This window comes from Lathyrus oleraceus, chromosome 5 (assembly GCF_024323335.1).
Source record: "Lathyrus oleraceus cultivar Zhongwan6 chromosome 5, CAAS_Psat_ZW6_1.0, whole genome shotgun sequence".
Taxonomy (NCBI): Eukaryota; Viridiplantae; Streptophyta; class Magnoliopsida; order Fabales; family Fabaceae; genus Lathyrus; species Lathyrus oleraceus.
Genome location: NC_066583.1, coordinates 216626059 through 216649815, shown reverse-complemented (window position 1 = coordinate 216649815; position 23757 = coordinate 216626059). Strand labels below are relative to the sequence as shown.

The 23757-nt window shown below is 35.5% G+C and overlaps 1 protein-coding gene across 1 annotated transcript; it reads right to left on the bottom strand.

Moving 5' to 3' along the window:
• Positions 1-21043: 21043 nt before the first annotated feature.
• LOC127083032 (chalcone synthase 1B-like) lies at positions 21044-22726 on the bottom strand. Its single transcript, XM_051023258.1, has 3 exons — positions 22600-22726; positions 22342-22524; positions 21044-22255 (listed from the first exon to the last, which is right to left on the bottom strand). Exons 2-3 carry the CDS (start codon positions 22517-22519, stop codon positions 21264-21266), a joined length of 1170 nt encoding a protein of 389 aa, XP_050879215.1. The 5' UTR covers positions 22520-22524; positions 22600-22726; the 3' UTR covers positions 21044-21263.
• Positions 22727-23757: the final 1031 nt, after the last annotated feature.

Below are 23757 nucleotides of genomic sequence, written 5' to 3'. Positions count from 1 at the left end.
ATCTGTATATGAGAATCAGAGTCTTCGTAGCTCGGCCGACCTATGGGTTAGGGGGATGTGTGCTCGCTAAGACATCGCGTCTTATGCCTACGTATCTCATCTGGAATGAGAATCAGAGCAAGCCGTAGTTCGGCTAACTACGGGGTTATGGATTGGGTTTTGGACGAACGACGTCACTACGCAATCTACCGGATGCTCGACCTTTGGAGACTTACTCGCCTGTAGTAGAAGGAGTAAACGTGTGTTATGGGTTTTAGGGTTTGGGATGCTCGAGGGCAAACAGGCAGTCCTTGACGAAGGAACCGCGCTATATGTGGGGATATGAATACAAAACACAAAACATGTATCTCAAAGTAAAATGCCACCAAGGGGCTCAAACATTACCTCCTATCGAGGTCTTCCAGCTAAGAAAGCGATAAAGTACGAAAAAGGGAAAAAATTACCACACGGATAAAGATCCGAAGTTACAGCAATTAAAGGATTAATCAGTCAAAGAAAATCAGAATACGATTAATCAGAATAAACCTCCGGATGGTATCCCTGCAAGAGTATGTGAGCCCTCACGAAAACTCAACAGAAAGGTTAGACAAACAAGGTGAAATCCAGGGAAAACAATGCCATGGCAACACAAAGACAGGTCAGAGAAACAAAATAGGGTAACCAAGAGTTGCCCCTAAATCAAAATGTAACCACATGAATAATTCCATCAAAATTCACAAAAAGCTCACAAAAAGAAATCAAGGGTAGGAGGCCTAAACCTCTTGTCAAACACATGTATCAAAAGGGTATCAAATTCACCCATAATACCTCATACATTTAGAGCATTCAAATTAAAGGCATAAAGATGATGGATATGGCAAACCTGATTGGAGAGATTGATTAAGATTGAATGGTATGGTCGGATCTGCAAAGTAATACTAGGGTTTGTGTGAGGCGGAGTGAACTTCTCAAGGCTGCCTGAAGGTCGCTGCAGAGTAGTTCCTAGGTTTCCTTCTCTCAAAATCTTTCTCCAGTGAATCTCCCAGTGTAACTCCAAGTGTAACTCCAAGTGTGTTTTCCTCTACTGAAACTTCAGTATTTATAGACTGATTTTCGTGGGTAGTGGGCTCAAATGAGGGAGACCCAAGTCCAAAAAAAATTTGTTATATTTTATTTATTTATTTAATTAATTTTATTTATTTATTTATTTTTAACTTCTTTTTTTTTCGTTTTTTTTTTCGTTTTTTTTTTTCGTTTTTTTTTTCCAGGAAAAATGAAGGGTAAATTTTGGGGTATTACAGCCGTTACCGCCAAACCTCTCGAATTTGCATGACGTGTTCCATGTGTCTCAACTTAGGAAGTATATTCCGGATCCGTCTCATGTGATTCAAATGGATGATATTCAAGTGCGCGATAACCTTACGGTTGAGACGATGCCTTTGAGGATCGAAGGTCGTGAGACGAAGTCCCTACGGGGAAAGGAAATTGATTGGGTGAAGGTTGTTTGGATTGGTGCAGTCGGAGAAAGCACGACATGGGAATTGGAGAACAGGATACGCGACTTCTACCCCGAGTTATTCGAATGAGGTAATTTTCGAGGACGAAAATATTTAAGTGGGGGAGAGTTGTAACGCCCCGATTTTTATTAAGTGTTATTACTATTATTTTTATAATGTTTGATTTATAATTATTTCGGTAAAATATTTTATTGTGTGTTAATATATTATTAGAGTTTAATTATAAGAATTGTTGTATAATAGCTATTGGGCCTAGTGGTGTATATAGTAATTAAGGGAGGTGTAACAATTAAGCCCATTAGTTAGCTTTTATTTAATTAAAACAAAGAATAGAAATAGAATAGAAATAGAAAGAAGAGAAATAGAAAGAAGGGATATAGAAAGAAGTAGAGAGAAGGAGGAGAAAAGAGAAGAAAAGAGAGAAACGTTAGGGTTTGGAGGAGGAAGAGGAATTGGAGAAGAAGAGCATCATCTTGATCAACCCAAGCTTGCTAGAACACTATAGAGTAACTCAATCATCATCTCTAAGGTAAGGGTGTGAGTTATCATTTCCTATAACTATGAAAATGATGGGTTTTATGTGGGTAATGGTTGTTAGAGGATATTGTTGGGTTTTGATGTTGTGATTGGATTCCTTGCTTTGAAAATGTTGTTTGTGTTCTTGATGTAGTGTTGATTGTTTGTGATTATTGAACATGTATCAATTCTTTGCAAAATGTTAGGGTTAGGTTTAGAAGAATGATAAATAACATTGTGTGTTATGTTGTTGTTGATGGTTTGGGGTTGATGTGTGTTGTGAAAAATATGCTATTGTGTTGATGAATTAAAGTATGAGTAATTTCACAAATTGTGAATTTAGGAAGTGTTGGAAATTAATTGAATGATGTTTAGAATGATGAAATAAAAGTTAAATTGTGGATTAGAATGGCTTTGTAATACTGAAAATATTGTAGTTAGTTGAAATCTGAGAATGAGACTTTTTACGGAATCGAAATCGGAGGTCCGGAAGGTATTTAACAGTCAAAAACACATTTTCTATGTTTCCTGCTAAATTCGCGGCGCCAGCTGAGTTGAAAACAAATTTTTTTTTGTAAACTTCAAACAGTCATAACTTTTGAACCATAACTCCGTTTTGGTCCCCATTCGAAGCGTTGCGAAGCTTATGAAATTTTCTACATGTTGTTAATGTTTATAGGCCATTGTAAGGGCTTATTTTAATAAGTGATTATTTTGGAAAAGTGATTAATAATTGATATAGTAGGAAGCCTATTTGATTAATGAGGAATACCACTTAACTATAGTGTGTAGGTGTGCGATGTAAATAAACATAGCATGGGGTTGAATTACCTAAGAGATTGTATGATGAAACAATTGATTGTGATGAATATTCTCATTTGTTTTATATATAAACATATGTATAAATGTTGGTGAATATGATGTTGTGTGAATGCTTTTATGCATGTGAATGGCGACGTGGCCTAAATGGCAACAGCGACGTGGGCTTCGGCCATTGTGATGAGTTATGTTGATGCGATGATGATTTTTGTGTATGTGTATCATTTATCATGAAGTCACATACATTTGCCTAAGCGACGTGACCTTTTGGCAATAGCGACGTGGCCTTTTGGCAAAAGCGAAGTGGGCATAAAGCCTTGGCCTTGATGGCAAAGCGACGAGTCGGTACCGCATAGCATTTGCATAGTTGAGTCACATATGTTGGTTATGTTTATTTCCGCATTTTGTGATAATTGTTGTTATGTGACGGTTTATGAAGTGCGGTGATATTTTGCGATGATGCGATGAATCGTAATGTTTTATGATGGATTGATGAAATGTTAAAGTGATGAGATGCTATGATGTAACATTGATGTTGTGGATGATTATTGACTTTGTTTATGATTAAATACATAAGCATTCAAGTGAAGGATTGTGCGATGTGGTAACAATATTTCTAACTTTCCGAATTTACTTATATATTGCTTATCATTATCTTGATTATATGATTTGAGTATCTCACCCTTTTGTTGTTGGCCGTTACCTTTATATTGGTAACGTGCAGGTGCTCCGCGTTGAGAGGAGGATAGTGGTAGCACACTTTTGGCGTCATTGCTCTGATTAGGGTTGTAACACTCAGGGGTTAATGAACGCTTTTCATGATTTTGATAGTAAGAATGCCCTTTTGTATATCATTGTATATGATAGTTGTGATGGGCATTTGTTTGCTTGTTTTCTTTGAATGTGTAAATGTACGACTCGACTTAATTATCTAAATGATTTCCGTTGCGATTTTTTGTGTATTGCTGCTATATGGACTAGGTGAATCCATATACATCGTTGTTTATTATTTAACAAGGACTAAGTGGATCCTTACGCAATTGCCGTGTTGTGTAATTTGTTTAAGTGTTGATGAAATGATATATGTGATGCCTCAATTTTGTGTGAAAATTGTTTACTCTGATTTTTAATTGAATTTACGACGGGTAGAATTTGGGTGTTACACCTCGGCTCCCCACATATTGGTTTATGCCACCTTTACTCTTAGGTTTCAAATACTATATCCTTTATGGATTCCAGCAATACCCTTACCTTTTAGTTTCAAACCATACTTTCAGTCACTTTTACCAAATCTATCAGTTTCTTTCTATTTTAATTATATTTCTTTAACCTTTCATTCACCATTCACTATTTAATACCTTCTACCAAAAATTTACTTCATGTGATATACCTTTCTCTTTGAGCCACTTACATTGTTTCTTTGAGCTTCATCTAGTGTCTGCCTTTGAACCGAGAGATGTTTGCCTTGATGTCAAACATTTAATTCCCTTTGTTTTCGGCCCCACCATATAGTGGTTACATGCCTCAGATCCCCACATATTAGTTCATGCCACCTTTACTCTCTGTTCCAGATTTCATCTCTTCATGGGTTCAAACAACTCTATCCTTTGGTTCAAATCATACTGTTATCACTCTTCTTTCATCTTCCACCTTTAGTTCTATGAACTACAGAGCTCTGAATTCCTTATTGCACCATAAGGATATGTAAGCATGAGGGACCTAATCCTCTCCGAGCACTCTATCTATTCTATTTTTTCCCTTTATCCTTTTGCAAGTAATCTTTAGATAGTAATACCCATTCGAGCATAAAACAGTCAAAACGGTTCCTATTGAGTACAGAGGATGTTAGGGATTCTAATACCTTCCCTTTGAATAACCGACTTCCTTACCCATTTTCTATTTTCCCCGGGTTTTATTGATGTTTCCCTTTCCTTCGGGAATAAATAAAGTTCGATGACGACTCTGTTGTATGTTCAAGCGTGCGATGCATTCAGATGAATTTGTGCTAGCTTTAGTCCCATTTGCACCTCCACTTTTGAAACTTCGACCTACATACCCTAACATTTTGACAAAGATCCAAATGACCTTAACTTGCTCCGAGTCTTCTAACTGTACTAATATTTTTGTCCGTGTCAAAAATCTCAGCTAATAATCACCAAATAATCATCTTATGAAAGTATATCCAGAACTAAATTTATCTGGAACTTTATTAACATAACTTCGAGACCATTTTAATTGTGATGACATACTTGAAGGTGAAATGTTTTAATTTTGTTGTCTCCACTTGAATTTATTCAAGTGATGCTGTGCAGACCATTTGTAGTGACGAAAATCATTTTGCTGGACATGGTCCATTAGCAGAGTAGATGTGATAGGGTCATGCTGAATTTCAAAGAATCAATCATTCATTCTAATAATTGTTACTTTATTTAAAATCAATTATTGAATTGGAAAATGTACTTATTACTAATTGTTGCTATATTCAAAGTAGACTCGAATAAAAATTATTAAATTGCCCATATACAGAAAATCACGTGTTAGCTTTCACTACCCTGATAATCAAAAAGTTTGTGCCAACTCTTATCTACTAGGAGTGTCAAACATTTGTGGTGTACATTCATTTTGGTAGATGTTTGCAAGGACAAATCAATGGTCTAACTAAAGGGAAGCATCCACAAGACAAGAATGTCAGATAGCTACCCATTTCCTTTGGACTTTTAAGTAAGCAACAAGCATAATCACCCAAGCAATTAATAAGAAGACAAATGGCATCAAATAAAGATAACCAAGCATCCAAGCAAGCACTCCAAAAGCAAGCAGTTTTCAATGTTCTTCAAATGTATCAGATGAATATTCTTTTGAAACATTCTCACAGAGACAAGCATCAGATAATGTTAATAAGATCAAAATAACAGCTTAAGCACAGAGACAAAGTAAGTAACAGATAAACCAAAGAGTTGCTCTAGGCTTACATTAGATGAATGGTATTGGCCAAGTCTTTTTCCATAACATAGGGATGTTGCCTACTCTAAGTCCAAAAGTTCCGTTTAAATCACAGACAGAGGTTCAACAGTCCACCAATGTATTTTTTAGGGTTTTTCTTTTTATTAAGTATTTTAAGGTCCTAAGACCACAAACAAAGAAAAATCACAAGCACAATATAATACAAGCACAAAATATGGCTCAAGTGAGCAAAGTGAAAATGAATGAAGTATAAACAAATTGCATGAATGTAAATGGCAATAAATGATAAAGTGCATAAATTTAAATTATATTAAAGTAGATTGCATTAAAATAAAGTCAATACAAAAGATGTTAGTCAATGTTAGTGGAAGAAGAGAATGGTTTAAGTCATTTTTTGGAGAATACTCAATCATCTACTCATAAGCATGAAGATATGAATCAAGACATCATCCATGAGAAGGGTTTCAACTTGGATAAATCAACAAGTATTCCACTAGCTCTCACAAATGGAAAAAATATTAAATCTTCACACAATACCATGTGGAATGGGAGACTTACAATCTCACTTACAAAAATGTTATGCCTTTGGGATAAATTTATCTCTATGTTAAGCAATCGTAATTGAACTTATATAGAAGTCACAACTATCTAAGGTCGGGCAATAATGATATTGGTGTTAATGCATGCTAGAGACAATGCATGAAGACCAAGCTCCAAAAGCATACCACACACAAAAATAAGAGGGAATGGACCTATCTCAATCAAGTTCATGTTGATTCATCTGACACAAGGTCATGATGAATCAACTAGCATTTAATATTTGAGAAGTCATTGGTCAATGAGGGATTGGGTAAGAAGGAGATGAAGATGAAGAGATGAAGTGAAAAGGATCCCAAATTGATCAAGGGATGAACTTCATTTGATCAATACCATCCATTCATTTTGATGGATGAAGTTCATACTTCATCAACCCCCTAAATCCAATGGTATTGATCAAATTGATGTCCAATTCAACCAAGATCAAGGCCAAACAGAAGATGAGTCAACACAAAGTCAAACAAATAGCTCAACACAATTTTAAAGCAATTAAACAATTTAAATTCCCCTTTTAAATGAATAAAAATACATTTTAAAAGATGAAAAACCTCAAGTTCCTTCAAATCACCAAAGAAATGGCCAAGGGATTTATCATAGGTTAAACAAGGTCAAAGGACCTTAGACTAATTTTTTTGGCATTTTTGAAAAGTCAGAAGTACTTGAAATCAATTAAAAACAAGTCAAAAATCATTAAATTCACTAAAATATAAAATCCAATCCAAAAAATAATTTTAGTTCAGAAATGGGAAGAGGAATTTTTTTGAACTTTTTTGGTGAAAGTCCCATATGTTTTGAATTAAAATTGAATTTATAATGAATTTAATAAGAAAATGGTATTTAAAATATTAAAATAAAAAATCAGATAAAACAAAAAAACAAGGCCCATCAGATCTCCCTCATTAATTGAGGTGACAAAACTGATGCCCATACGCATCAAGTCCACCATGGTCCAAAGTCAACACACGTGTACGCTTGGTAATTAAGATGGAAGGCTCAGATTAGAACATGGACCAAGGATCAGATGGCCTTGATTGAACCAACGCACCACCGAATCTCTAGCTCCGACCATCTTCTCCGGTCAGGTCGCCAGACTGGTCAGGACCAAAGCATCACCAAAATGGATGGATCATATTCTATTTTGAAGAGAAAGTCATGAGGATCTTGAATCTAACCTCCAATTTCTTCAACTCTCACTCTATAAAAACATATGTGGAGTTGAAAAATGAGGCTCCATAACTGAGTTGCTTCGATCCAACCACAAAACAACTCAATCTTATTACTTACATTGGTAGGGCTTCGGGCAATCAAAAATCAATCAAAAAAGTGGAGAAATGAGGGAGAATTGAAGAAGGAAAGTTTGAGAAATTTCATCTTCGGTGATGAATTCTGAGCTAGATCTCGATTCATATCCAATTGGCCTTGCTTCCTCTTGCTTGCAAGAGATGTTTGAGATGAAAAAGGATGTGAACCCTTGGAGTTTTAGTTCACAAACAAAATTTGAACTATAACCTTCAAGGTGTTCTTTCAATGGAGGCTGTGGGATTTATGGGCAGAGCTTGGGCAAGGTTCTCCCTTATTTCTGATGCAATGCTCATGTATTTATATGTTCTTCCATTCATTTCCACACCATGCAAATTTTCAAAAAAAAATAGTAAGTTGTGTGCATGGGTGCATGGACATGTGATTAGGCCCAAGTAATGATGTAATCCACTCCAAATTACTGTACAATGGATGTTGAGATCATAACATGGAAGCATTCAAAAGATTAACATTTGAGTGCAAAAGTTGCCAAATTAGACCATGCAAAGGAACCATGCGCAAGTCCCTCAATTTTGATCCAAATTCAATGATATTGGACTCTTTGGGAAGCTATTATCAAGGGGAACAACTTTCATGTTGGAACATTTTTCATTTGAAGCTTGGATCATGATGAATTCAGACCTTGAAGTTGGAGGGATCAAACATACTTGAAAGTTTTCTAAGTTAAAAGTCAAATGACCCCTTTTTCCACCTTGAATAATTTTTTCTATGAGCTTCAAATGACTTTGGTTACTTCTACAAAGTTGTAGCTATTTAATTATCTTCAATTTTTTCATAAATGTGACACCATTTGGATCTTGCATGATGTAGTTATGGATTTTAGAAGTTGAGGAAAAATGCTTGTTCAATGATGATGACCTAAATGGACCTATAATGTTTCCTCATGGCACATGCCCTTGCAAGTAAAATTTGACTTTTATCAAAGAAGAAAAGTTGAAGAAGACATCTTGACATTGATCATGAAACTTGGACCATATTCATATCATAGAAATTGAGGAAGTTGTGGTTCTTGGAAGTTGACATTCTATCTAGGACACAAACAAAATGACCTATAATCTTTCATCATAAAAATTGACTTTCCAAGAAAACTTAGCTCTTGATGTCAACATGAAAGTTGTTTGGAGTGTCATAAAGAGTAAATTTTCTCTTGTAATCATTTTCATATGACAAAAAGTGTAGGAGATAGAGTTTAGGGAACCTTGGATTTGACTAGTTGACTTTTCTGGTCAACCTCCTTGAACCAAATTGCAAACTTGAAGTTCTTTTGCTCTTTGGGGCTCATGGAAATCATATATGCTTATGATGAAGTTCAATGGAGTATCCCATAATATCTTTGACCGAATATTGAAGAAACTTGTTGAGGAAGGTACACAAGATACCCAAATGAATTAAGGCTTCCTTGACAAACAAGCTTCAAACTCTTGATAAATTCTTGATCAAAATGACAATTAGAGAACATAGGGATCCATATATGATGCTTTGAACCAATGTGGACATTTGCTCTGCTTGATTCTTTGCACTGAGGGTCTCAAATCCTAGTTGTGAGCTTGATGAGGCATATATGGACATACACACTACCTATAAAAGAAGCAAAGTTACACTAGACATATTTTTGGTATTTTGGTTAGTAAATAAAGAAACTAAAGTATGATACAATCAAATGCTTGGTGATATCTCTCAATGTAACCCTAATGAATGAAGGGTGAGGAGGATACCAAGGTGTGATCCCAATGCCAATGTAAAATATGATAAGATGGCATAAGGGATCTTAGGGGTTAAAATTTGGGTCTTAAACCCATTTTCTCTTTCCCCTGGGTTTTATCACTATTTTTCCTTTCGTTCGAGAGTAAATAAAGTTCGAAGTCGACTTTGTTATATGTTCGAACGTACGATACGTTTGGATGAATTTCTACTAACTTCAATCCTATTTGCACCTCCGCTTTTGAAACTTCGATCTTCATATCCTAACATTTTGACAAAGATCCAAATGACCTGAATTTGTTCCAAATCCTCTAACTATACTGATATTTTTTTGTCCGTGTCAAAAATCTTAGCTAATAATCACCAAATAATTAAATTTATCTAGAAGACCATTTTAATTGTGCCGACAGACTTGAAGGTGAAATGTTTTAATTTTGTTGTCTCTACTTGAATTTATTCAAGTGATGCTGTGCAGACCATATGTAGTGACGAAAATCATTTTGCTGGACAGGGTCCATTGGCAGAGTAGATGTGATAGGGTCATGCTAAATTTCAAAGAATCAATAATTCATTCTAATAATTGTTGCTATATTTTGATCAAAATCATTAAACTGCACATATACAGAAAATCACGTGTTAGTTTTCATTAGGCTAACAATCATAAAGTCTGTGCCAACTCTTATCTACTGGAGTGTCAAACATTTGTGGTGTACATTCATTCTGGTAGATGTTTGCAAGGACAAATCAATGAATAGATTATTATTAATAAAATTCAATTTACATTGTCTAAAAACCAATTTCTTATTATTAAAAATAATTGTAATTATATATATCAAGAGTTATACCTTTTCAACAATATAACATCGCATAAGTAATTTTAAAATCAATCATTGTATTCCCTACGTCTTATTCATTTGTATTAATAAATGTCATATTTGAATACTAATAAAATATTTATTATTTTTTTAACTACTATTCTCTTATTTATTAATAATTTTTACTCTTTTCAATAACTCTATTAATTATAATAAATAAGAATATTTTATTAATAATATTAATTTTATCATTAAAATCAACACATTTAATCAATTTTTTAAAAACGACGCAGAGCTCAAATAAGACATAACGGAGGGAGTACTATTAAATCATACTTTTAAATTCTGAGATTAATTTATAAATATTTCCTATATTATCAAATTACTTTAAAAAATTAATATTTTAAAAAACTATTTTTTTATGTTAATCTTTATATATCTTGATGATATAAAAATATGAGATTAATTACTATGCACTGTAAAATGATTTACACTGTCGATTCATCATCACCACTCGTTTGTATTATTTTATAGATTTTTAAAATAAAAGTCAAATTTATTTCAATATCCAATGTTTAAGATTAGGTTTTTTTACCGAGATAACCCACTTTTTCGAAAAAAATTCCTAAAATACCCCAGTTTTCAGTAAAATTCCCAATCTACCCCACTTTTAAGAGGAGGCGCCAATTGGATTGGCGACCCTCTAAAAAATTGCAAGGAGGCGCCAATTGGATTGGCTAGGGAACCTGCTCTAGCCAATCCAATTGGCGCCTATGTGTAATTTTTAAGAGGAGACGACAATCCAATTGGCAACTCCTTTAAAAAAGCCTCAAATGGAAAAACCTCCAACATTAAAGTTGTAGATCTTTTCAAGACAATGAATTTGGATATAAATTTTGCATCATTTGGATTTTTTATGAGAAAGTTATGGGCAGTTGAAGTTGGACTTCTGAGTTTTTCAACTATAATCTGACCTATAATGTCTTGCATTATTGCATGTGTTTCTTTTAGAGTTATGAAATTTTGTCCAACATAACATTTTAAGTAGACATCTCAAATTTTGCAATTCACTTGGTCCCGCCTCAAAATAATTAAAAATGAGTGAGTTAGGTCCCTGCGAACTTGACCCAAAATTAGGGTTTCTGTCAAAATGACCTGTAATGTTTTGAAATGAATGATGAGCTTCCAAGTTTCAAATGGATTTTTGATGAACATGAAAGTTGTTCATATGGAGACTGTTGTTAAAACTTGAATGGAGGCGCCAATTGGATTGGCTAGGGCAGGTGCCCTAGCCAATCCAATTGGCGCCTATGTGTAGGTTTTAAGAGGAGGCGCCAACTCAATTGGCGACTCCCTCATAAAATGCCTTTTTTGTCTTATAAATAGATGCGTTGTGTGACCTATTGTTCCACAACTCATATAATCATTTGGCTATCATGTTTGGTGTTCGTCGCCGATACGGTAAGGTGATTTATGCGAGAGACAAACCTCAATTGCTGATGCTGTTTTGGAACATCACCACGTTAGATCAACTGAAGAGGGAGCTGGTTCGATGGTTAGACGGGAAAATACCAGAAGGGGAAAAAATCAGAAGTATTGAGAGACTTGACAGTATCTTTGGTTTGGTGCGAATGAAGACTGATAAGGATGCTAGGGAAATGATGTTCGGTCGAGACGACATTAATTTGATTGTTGTAATCAGTTAGAATTATTTATGTTTTCAGATGTTTTGTATTGATGTTGGTTATGAAACTCGTTGTAACAAGAACTTAATGATATATAATGATTGATTGTTACAGAAATACAATGTTACAAATAACTTAAGATCTAGATACCATGTTACAAAAAGCTTAAGATCTAGATGATGCTCCTTGATTGGGACAGTTGTTTTTGTTGTGTCTTGGTTGACGATAGATACTACATAATCTTATCATTTTATCTGTGGAATCCATCTCTGTTCTGATACGTGTGATGTTTGGCCTTCCTTTCTTCTTTCTACGCATCTCTTCATTGTGCCAAACAATATCTCCTTCATATGGAGGCCAGTAATCCTCCATTGGTAGTACTAAAAAGCTTTAACTATATACATTCATGATGGTGTTAGCCTTGTACACATCAAATAAATGGGTGTAAGCGTCTTGACGAGTATAAGCGCATGCTGCAATGACATGGGAGCAAGTTATGCGGAAGGCCTGAAATTTTCCACAATCGCACCAACTTCTGTGTAGTTTAACCGCGTAGGCTAAATTTGGTCTCTCCTCGTTGTTGCCCATTGTTTCCTGGACGCTGAAATTTTGTCTATGACGGTCAAACATTGTTACAGCGTGTGTGGTAGCTTTGATGCTCTCCTCTTTCATGACCTTCATGCAACACTCACTGAATACTTGTCCGGACATTAATACTACACTCCATCTTTCACCTCTGGTTGCGAACATAGAAGCCAACCTATAATAGGTTGATCTTACCAAGGCGGTTATCGGTAGATTTCGAATTCCTTTGAAAACCCCGTTCATGCATTCCACAATGTTTATTGTCATGTGGCCCCATCGACAACCACCGTCAAATGCTCTTGTCCACTGCTCTACTGGGATGTTATTTATCCATCTCCCCGCGTCTTCATTAGACAGTCGAATTTCATCACGATAATATTGAAATGACGGTTGAGTTAAAGCATACCCAGCATTCACCACCTTCTTGCGAAGATTCTTATCTTTTATAGCACGCATGAAGTTTTGTGCAATGTGTCTGATACAGTAGACATGTGTAGAAGGAGGATCATGCCATCCATTGTCATGGTTGTTGTAGGCACTTTCGATGGAAGCATGTCTATCAGAAATCAAACATAGATTGGCTTGTGGAGCGACATGCATTCTGAGATGTCGAAGAAAGAAACCCCATCCACCAGCCGTTTCACCTTCAACAAGAGCAAAGGCAATGGGAAATACATTGTTGTTACCGTCTTGTGCAACTGCCATGAGCAAAGTACCCTTGTATTTTCCGTATAACCAAGTGCCATCAATTTGCAGGAGAGGTTTGTAGAAAGCGAAACCTTTGATGCACGGGTCAAATGCCCAAAAGAGACGGTGAAATATTCTATTACCTGTAGCACAGGTTCCATCTGGCATCATTGCTGGCACTGTCTCCAGAATTGCCACAGTTCCTGGGACATAAGTTTTTAGTGCCCATAAAAACCGTGGTAATTCCTTGAATGAATCCTCCCAGTTGCCGAAAACCTGTTCAACAGCCTTTGTCCTCGCAATCCATGCTTTCTTGTAAGATGGAGTATAATTATATGTTGTTCGGATATGGGATATAATTATACTCACCTTCACTGATGGGTCTTTTTTTACCAATGGCAGAATGTCTTGACATATCAAAGATGTGCTCAGTTTACGGTGATCTTGTTCAACGTTAGTTGCAACGCAACTGTGTGGTGGGTCTATTGAAGCGATCTCCCAAGAGTCATTTTTCTTCTTGTAAGATGCAGCCAAACGAAACTTACAAAGCATGTTACGACATTCGATAACATACCTTCTAGAATCAGTGCGTTTCACTGTAAAGTCAGCAAAGTTGTTCATGTGGAATTTTTTGATTGCCAAGACACATTCTTCTTTGGTACGAAACATGTCTCCCACCTTTAATTCGCCTACTGGTCTCGGATACGGATTATAGAAGACACTGTCGGACGTTTCATCGTCCTGAAGATCCATATTTGTCATATGTTGAGGAGGATTGTAGGCATGACTAGGAGGTATTGGTGGTGGTTAAGCCTCATCTTCATCGTCATTGTTCAGGATGTGATCAACCTGTATCTCGGTCTCCTCTTCTTCTTCATCAACAACGTCGACTTCTACTTCTGCTTCTGGGTTGAGTTCATCTGACCATTGTGCATCATCTACAGCATCTTCACCAGCTGCATCCTGATCGGTTAGTTGAGACTGTTGAGACGGTATGCATGGTTGTAGAGTAATGTACAACTCGATACAATCCATGCCTGAATGTTCATGACTAAGAAACATGTTTTCAACATCTTCATCCTCTCGTACCTTAAGGGGGAAAAACTTGCATTGACCATTCTCAAAAAATATAGGATTTTGATATGTCATCTTTGACACAATACCTGATCCTATAAAGGATTGTATTCTTTTTTTCAAATGCAAAAAGGTTGCATTTCTCTTCACCGTGACTCTAATGGTATCAGTGTTTCTAAAACAAAAACCATGAAGCTCAGACTCTAAAGTTTCACCGTTGCAGTGAACGTTGACACTGTATAATGATGAAGATGACATTTTGGAGATGAAAACTATTTTGCAAGTGCAGATGAATGTGAGTGAAGTGTCTTGGATGTTGATAGTAAGACACTTAAATAGATGGTATAAGTGTCTCACATGCTAGCTAGTTCTGAGATGATGTGTCAGACATTGAAGCTACTCTGAGATAATGTGTCAAGCATGCAAGTCAGTTCTGAGATGATGTGTCTGTCATGCAAGACAGTGTGAGTTGATGTGTCAAGCATGCTAGCTAGTCATGAGATGATGTGTCTGTCATGCAAGACAGTGTGAGTTGATGTGTCAAGCATGCTAGCTAGTCATGAGATGATGTGTCTGTCATGCAAGACAGTGTGAGTTGATGTGTCAACCAGGCAAGCTATCAAGAAGTGACTCTTCAGTATGCAAGAGACAAGTTAGCCACGTGTCGGACATGTAAGACAGTTCTGAGATGATGTGTCAGTCAGGCAAGACAGTGTGAGTTAATGTGTCAGACAGGCAACCTATCAAGAAGTGAGTCTTCAGCATGCAGGATACTAGAGAGCCACGTGTCTGAGATGATGTGGCAATCCTGCAAGACAGTGTGAGTTGATGTGTTAACCTTGCAAGCTATCAAGAAGTTAGTCATCCGCATGCAGGAGACAAGACAGCCACGTGTCGGACACCTAAGATGTGTCAGACATGATGTGTCAGTCATGTAAGACAGTCTTAGATGATGTGTCAACCATGCAAGCTATCAAGGAGCTAGTCATCAGCATGCAGGAGACAAGACAGCCACGTGTCGGACACCTAAGATGGTCAGACATGATGTGTCAGTCATGCAAGACAGTCTTAGATGATGTGTCAACCATGCAAGTTATCAAGGAGCTAGTCATCAGCATGCAGGAGACAAGACAGACATGTGTCGGACATGTAACATAGTCAGAGATGATGTGTCAATCATGCAAGCCATCCACAAGTAAGTTGTTCAGCATGCAGGAGACAAGAATGCCACGTGTCAGACATGCAGATGGTGGCGCCTACACTTAAGGCTTGTACATGGTCGCCAATTTGAATGGCGCCCCCATGGAGTCAGTCCTCGAAACCAAGCATTCAGAACTAGGCTTGCATGCATGTACCCTATGGTGTCGCCAATTTGAATGGAGCCCCCTCTTTAGGATTGTACATGGTCGCCAAATGAGGTGGAGACATCATGCAAACACAAATTTTTATGCTCTCATCCATTTGCCTATAAATACATCCACTCCTTTAACAATTCTTCCACACCAACATTCTCACTACTTCATCTACATTACTTCTTTTACAATTTCATCTTCAACAACATCTTCCAATTTCATCTACACCAACTCCCCAACAATATGTCTTTACTCACAATGGGCGAAGCACACAGAGGAACAGTTGCAAACATCGCAACATACATAAGTTTTTTCTTATACTAATTTTTTATGTTTCATCTCCATCAACCCCATTTTATTTTGAAATACCAACTTAGTCAAGTGTTATATTATTTCTATTATAGGATGTATCAAGGTTTCGAACTCGAGTCCACGAATTTGTCCCAATGGACCCGATGATTCAACCTTATGTTGAACTCGCCGGTTTTGGTCAGATTAGCAAGATTATGTCTTGGTCTATAGATAACAAGTTCATTCTAGCCTTATGCAAAAGATGGAGGCCAGAGACACACACATTTTGGTTTCCAACCGGTGAGTGTACCGTGACGTTAGAAGACGTTTACATGCTTTTAGGACTACGAATTGAAGGCAAAGTTGTTAATGGTAAGACCAACTATGCAAATTCAATTTGCATGGAGCTTTTAAACACTGATTTGTTAGATGATAATGCTAGAGGTCAAGGTATACTACTCTCACGCCTAAAGTCATATTATAATAGTTTATATTTAGATGAGCATTCTACCGAAGATGCTCGAATAATCAAAACTAGGTGTTACATTATGTTGTTACTAGGATCCTTTTTATTTCCCGAAGGTAGTGGTTCTAGCATGCATATTATGTACTTACCTCTACTTAGACATGTAGATAGAATAGGTAGTTACAGTTGGGGATCCGCATGTCTAGCCTATCTCTATAGTTCGTTGTGCAAAAACTCCCACAAAGACACATCTACATTTTCTGGATGTGCTGTTTTGCTACAAGCATGGGGATGGTCAAGACTACCGTCTCTAGCACCGGTCAATAACAACCCCTTCACTTTTCCATATGCAAAAAAGTAAGTTGTTTAAATTGCTATATCTTTACTTACTTCCTTACAGTTTAGTACCCATAACTAATTTATTTTAACTTTCTGGTGTAGGTTGTCGGCACGCGGTATGAATTACAGCAGATGTCCGAGACACTGTATTACTCAGTATCGCAACCTGTTGGATCACCTTCGACCGACAGACGTAAGCAAAATAACTTCATTAATTCGTCATATTATGTTGACTTTTTCTACATTCATTTAAATCCTATCGTCTTTAACATTTCAGTTCATTTGGCGTCCATACCTTAATATGGATCATGAGCATCAGGTCAACCCTGAAGACGCAGCCGTATGGACAGCATGCACACCGATAATACGGTTCACAACAGTGGAGATGCACAACACCGATCGTGTGAAGCTGCAGTTCGGTATGGTCCAGAATATCCCAGACCCCCTAGCTAGCCTAGGAGAATGGCATATGCGTAAAGTGAACGACCAATGGAACTTCAACCCTTGGCAAACCTTCGTAAGATCAGAGTGTCGCAAGTGGAAGCACCGTCATGACCATGTCTTAACTGACACAGTCATGCCAAATGAGGTAAAACCAAGTCGTACTTATATGGCTTGGTACAGATCGGTTGGATTTCAATTCATCGCCGATGATATGTACCTCTACGACCCACGCCAGACAAGTTACACACAAGAAGGATCAACATCTAACCCCCAACAACATTCTCAGCCCGGTTAATCACAACCACCTATCCGTCAAACTTTCCGTTCCACAAACACACAAACATACAACCAAACACATGCCATTCACCCAACCCAAATACCAAGAACATCCCCTATACCACCACCAACAAATGGACCATCAACCTCAGACCGAACTTCGCTTCGCACCCATACCATCACCCTACCAAAGTCGCCTTAGCCAAAACACTAACCGCCCCTCCTCCTACCGTAGCCAAGAACCCCAAACATCACAATACCAAAACATCCCACAACCATATCTCTTCCAAACACCCCAACAACCTTTCCAACCGTTCCTAGACCCATCATTCACACCCATGTCTCCCTTCAACCGTCCCGGTCGCCCATCCATGAGTCAACCACACCGGCCCCAACTTCTCTGGCATGGGTCATGAGCTCAGCTACGCCGGTACACCATCATTGAATACTGAAGACTATCCTGAGTTGGCTGAATACCTCAACAGATCTTCTCCTGTAGGAGGTAATGACGCTCCTGGACCATCAGATGAACAAACACCGGTGCAGAATCGTCAACGTGGGTTAGGGCCAAGGGTTAGGGTAGCTAGGGGATGTGAGACCGGGGGTCAGTTAGGTGATCCCGGTCATCACCATTAGGATTCTTTGTGTAAAATCCAAATTTTATTAATATCAATTCGTATTATATCAAATTTATCTTTGTGTAAACTCCAAACATTAGGTTTATTTGTCTAAACTCCATTTTGGCAAAATTCACATACACATGTTTTGACTGAAACCCTAATTTTGGCAAAACTACCCAACTACCTAACTCACTCATTTTTTATGATTTTGAGGTGGGACAAAGTGCATTGGAAAGTTAGAGATGTCTACTTAAATTGTTATGTTGGACAAAATTTCATAATTCTAAAATAAACACATATGATAATACAAAACATTATAGGCCACATAACAATTGAAATGTCAAAGAGTCCAAGTTCAGGTGCCCATACCTTTCTCATAAAAAATGCAAATGATGCAAAATGTTTGTCCAAATTCATTATCTTGAAAAGACCTACAACTTTTATGTTGAAGGTTTTGTCATTTGAGGCTTTTATCATTCAAACAGAAGGGCTTGAAGTTGGTCCCTTTTGGCAAAATTCACATACACATGTTTTGACAGAAACCCTAATTTTGGGTCAAGTTCGCAAGGACCTAACTCACTCATTTTTAATTATTTTGAGGTGGGACCAAGTGCATTGGAAAATTTAAGATATCTACTTCAGTTGTTATGTTGGACAAAAATTCATCACTCTAACACAAACACATGCAATAGTACAAAACATTATAGGTCAGATAACAGTTAAAATGTCAAAGAGTCCAAGTTCAGGTGCCCATACCTTTCTCAAAACAATTGCAAATGATGCAAAAATTTAGTCCAAATTCATTATCTTGAAAATATATACAACTTTTATGTTGAAGGTTTTGTCATTTGAGGCTTTTATCATTCAAACAGAAGGGCTTGAAGTTGGTCCCTTTTGGCAAAATTGACATACACATGTTTTGACAGAAACCCTAATTTTGGGTCAAGTTCGCAAGGATCTAACTCACTCATTTTTAATTATTTTGAGGTGGGACCAAGTGCATTGGAAAATTTAAGATGTCTAATTCAAATATTATGTTGGACAAAATTTCATAACTCTAAAAGAAACACATGCAATAATGCAAGACATTATAGGTCAGATAACAATTGAAAAACTCAGAAGTCCAACTTCAACTACCCATAACTTTCTCATAAAAAATCCAAATGATGCAAAATTTATGTCCAAATTCATTGTCTTGAAAAGATCTACAACTTTCATGTTGGAGGTTTGTTCATTTGAGGATTTTTTAAGGGAGTCGCCAATCCAATTGGCGCCTCCTTGCAATTTTTAAGAGGAGTCGCCAATTCAATTGGCGCCTCCTCCTAAAAGTGGGGTAGATTGGGAATTTTGCTGAAAATTGGGGTATTTTGAGAATTTTTTCGAAAAACTGGGTTATCTCGGTAAAAAAACCTTAAGATTAACTGATGGTGTAAAAACATTTTATACTGTTGGTGTATCTCAATTAAATCTTAAAAATATAATTATAGATTAATTTTCAAAATAAAATATATAACCGGTGTGATGTCAAATATACACGCGCATGATTATTTTATTAGTTAATGCGCATGATTATTTTATTAGTTAATGCGAGAAAGAAAGACACTGTAATTTGGCACATCATATCCACAAAAATACCCACGATAGATAGGGTAAACCTATAAAAAATAGGTACGAGCACGAGTTCGCGTAATTATCCACTTAAATAAGCGGGGATGAGTGCATGGATGAGCACCTTACTATCCACTTTACCTCATACTCACACAATATATATTTATATATTTTAATTTATATTATTATATAAAAATAAATATCAATCAATTTTTAAAAATACATCAATTTTAAACTACTTCATATTTAAAATAAGTGATCATTTATTTCATAATTCAACGATAATTTTTTTCAAAAACTTTTTAATATTTTTAAAAATTTAAAATAATACGATATTTTATACTTGATATATTTATTTTTATTAGAAATGCGGAAAATAGATAAAGGTACGGGCACTTACATACCCATAGAATACACACGCGAGTGCCAATTTCGATACTCAAACAAGTATGAGCTCGAGGACATGGATTTTTTTCAACTAAATATATAGGAACGAGTACTATAATACTTTACCCAAACCCTGCCAATTATCAACCCTACATGAATCCATAATCATATTTTCACAAGGATAGACTATCTCAAAAATCAATTAAACAATAATTAAAGCAAAGAAAGCACTAAATACATAGATAACAAATTTAAATCAAAATAATCATACAATCATATTTACATCTTCATCTTATTATTTATTAAATATGTTTAAATTTACTTTATTTTTTAAATTTTGATATCACTTTTTAAATTTCTTATTATTTTTTCATATAATAATTTTCTTTAAATTTAACATATTTGATAATCTTTTCAAATTATATATTATCATCGTTACATTTTTATAAAATATTATATGATATTCTTGGATTAAATACTTATATTTCATTGAAATTGTGTTCCATTTATGAATAATAAATATGATGAATTTTATTATAAAATTGCAATTATAAAAAAAATTGTCTTAAATATTGAAATCAATCATAAATACAATTAACATCTTCCCACCCTTCCCATCCATATTTTGAATCAATCATAAATATAATTAAAATCTCCCCACTCTTCCCATTACTTCCCCTCTTTTAATACAAATATATCTCTCATTCTCCCTCCCTTCAACCAAACTAAGTATAGAACATTCTAAATCTCATGGAGATCATATTCCTATTAATAATTATTTTGATCCGAAAAATAAACGATTAACATTATACATTTTAAAAATTAAAGAATTAATACATATTGTTTTAAATAAAAAACCAAAATAAACCTAAAATTAAAATATAATATTAAAAGAGTGCAATGCTATAAGTATATGTCACTTTTTTTTTTTTTTTAGTGAATACAAAGAGGTTAATGATGTTCCAAATTAATTTTATGGTACATTTTTTAACGATATTCTATAAGACAAATGTAAATAAAGATTTTATTGAATAATAGAACATCAAAGGGTTACATAAAACACTGATAACCATAATTAATTATAGATAAATGAAACATGTGAATCTCAAGAATGACCCACAACTTAGTGGAAACACGCAGATATAACAATCATTTTTTGATTAAAAAAAGAAAAAAGAGCATGGAAAAATAAAACTTGTTTTCGTAGTAACATGTGGGGATTTAAATGGACACACTACGGAGCAAAATAGTGTCGATGGTAATTCCAGGTCCCAAACCGAGAAGTACACCCCATTCAAGTCCCTCCCCTGTTGTGCCATGTCCTTCATCTTTTGACTTCCTCCTCATCTCATCCATGACGAATAATACAGTCGCACCTGTCATATTACCATATTCGCTTAGTACATACCTACTAGCTTGCAATTTTTCTGACTTCAAGTCAAGTTTTGCTTCAATTTTGTCAAGAATTGCTCGTCCACCTGGGTGTGCAACCCAAAAAATGGAATTGTAATCCGAAATATTCAAAGGTTGAAAGGCCTTAACAAGAGCTTTTTCAATGTGTTTTGAAACAAGGTTAGGAAGATCCTGTTCAAGATATAATATCATTCCTACTTCTCGAAGGTCACCTTTAATATATCTTCCGCTATCTGGAAGGATGGTTTGTGCAGTCCATACTAATTCAAACAAAGGATTTTCAACTTTTGGCAATAGGTCTGAACCAATAATCACAGCTGCGGCACCATCTCCAAACAATGCCTGTCCCACAAGACCATCAATATGAGTTTCACTAAGTCCAGAGAAAGATAATATCCTCATCTCCGCACAAACCAACAACACACGGGAATCTTTGTTGTTCTCAGCCAAATCTTTAGCTAAACGAAGTCCCATTGCACCGGCATAACAACCTTGTTGGTACATCATATAACGCTTTACATCTGGACTTAGGCCTAAAAGGTTTGTGAGCTGAAAGTCAGCACCAGGCATATCCACACCAGCTGAAGTACAAAAAATGAGATGAGTAATCTTGGATTTAGGTTGACCCCATTCCTCGATAGCCTTTGTTGCAGCTTCTTTTCCCAACTTTGGTATTTCCACAATTACTATCTCTAGTTTGGCATCCAATGTAGGTTTCCTAAACTCACAAAAACTCGGATTCTTCTTCAAAATATCTTCGGTTAAATGCATGTATCGTTTCTTAATCTTAGTTTTATCACCTGATAAAAAAAACACATAAAAATATATAAAAGACACTAACAATGTACATTAAAAATAAACTCAAAATATATTATAAACATGTTACATATGCGCTGGAATTTTTCTTTGAGCTCCGTCTTATGTTCACTGTTTGTGACACGGAACAAAAAATCCGGATATGTGCTCTGATAGACACAGTTTGAAGGATTAGCAGTGCCGATTGCTAACACAGTGGCGGTGCCTTCAGCTCTTTGTGCTTGACGGATCTCATCAACTGTCGCCATCTTAACTGCACAAAAGAGAAAATTAAATCATGCAATATTACTAATGTAAGCTTTAGAATGTTGATAGTGAGCACACGTACTAGTAGTAGCTAATTAGCTTGCAGAGTAATAAAAGGAAAGATTTGGTGTGTGAGAAATTGTTGTTTGGGGTATGGTATATATAGCCTGACTTGCTGCTTGAATAGAAGGAAATGTGGTTGGTTTTATTTAATTTAGATACCAAATAAGTCTTTTCCCTCATAATTCTTTATTTTAATCGTCACTTATTCATCTTATAATTTAAATATCACAAAAATACACTTTTAAATATTTTTTAATTTATTTAAATATATTAAAATAATTTATGACAAAAAACAGAAAAAGAATATATAATTTAGTTTTTAATATTTTTTTATTCTCGAATGTGATTAGTTCTTTTTGGTTTTTTAAATTAAAAACTATTCATATAAATTTTTAATTTGTTGACACGTACAATTAGACGAAATTAACATCAATTTATAAAAAAATTGCACCAATTAAAAAAAATTAACATTATACATTTTATAAAATTAAAGAATTAATATATATTATTTTAAATAAAAGACCAAAATAAACCTAAAATTAACGTATGATATTAAAAAGAGTACCCTGCTATACGATAGTAGATATTTTCAACGAATAGCACTAAATGACTTTGTCTCAAAATAGACAACAATATATTCCAATGATGTTATAATTAAGGGTTCCGAAAATGGCAAGATAGACAATAATATAAAAACAAACAATATTGTAACTTGCATTTTTCAAATGGAGAAAAGAACAGAAAATCAGAAAATGTGGGCCAGCTCTTATCTATACAATTTTGGTGACATGCACTCATCTTGGTGGGTTTTGATTTTGTTGTCGCTACTTTACCACCCATTCTTAGGAGTATATTGCCTAATTTTTAGAATATCCTACGTTATACTTTGTCTCGTCCATTGAAATGACGAGTTATTAAATCACTTAAATTTGCAATATTGACTCGCCTATTGATTGGACGAGTCTTGTCAAAACTTTTCCCCCATGTATGAACTCGATCAATGGATGGCCGAGTGAATGAAGTGATTTTTTTTGTTTTTTTTTTAAAAATTAATTTAATAGATTTAATTAATGAATATTGTTTTTAAATAATATAGTTATTACCAATGTCTTTCATTGATCGAACAATTGATTTGTGTTTGTACTGTCTCAGCCAATGATTGACCGAATATTCATGT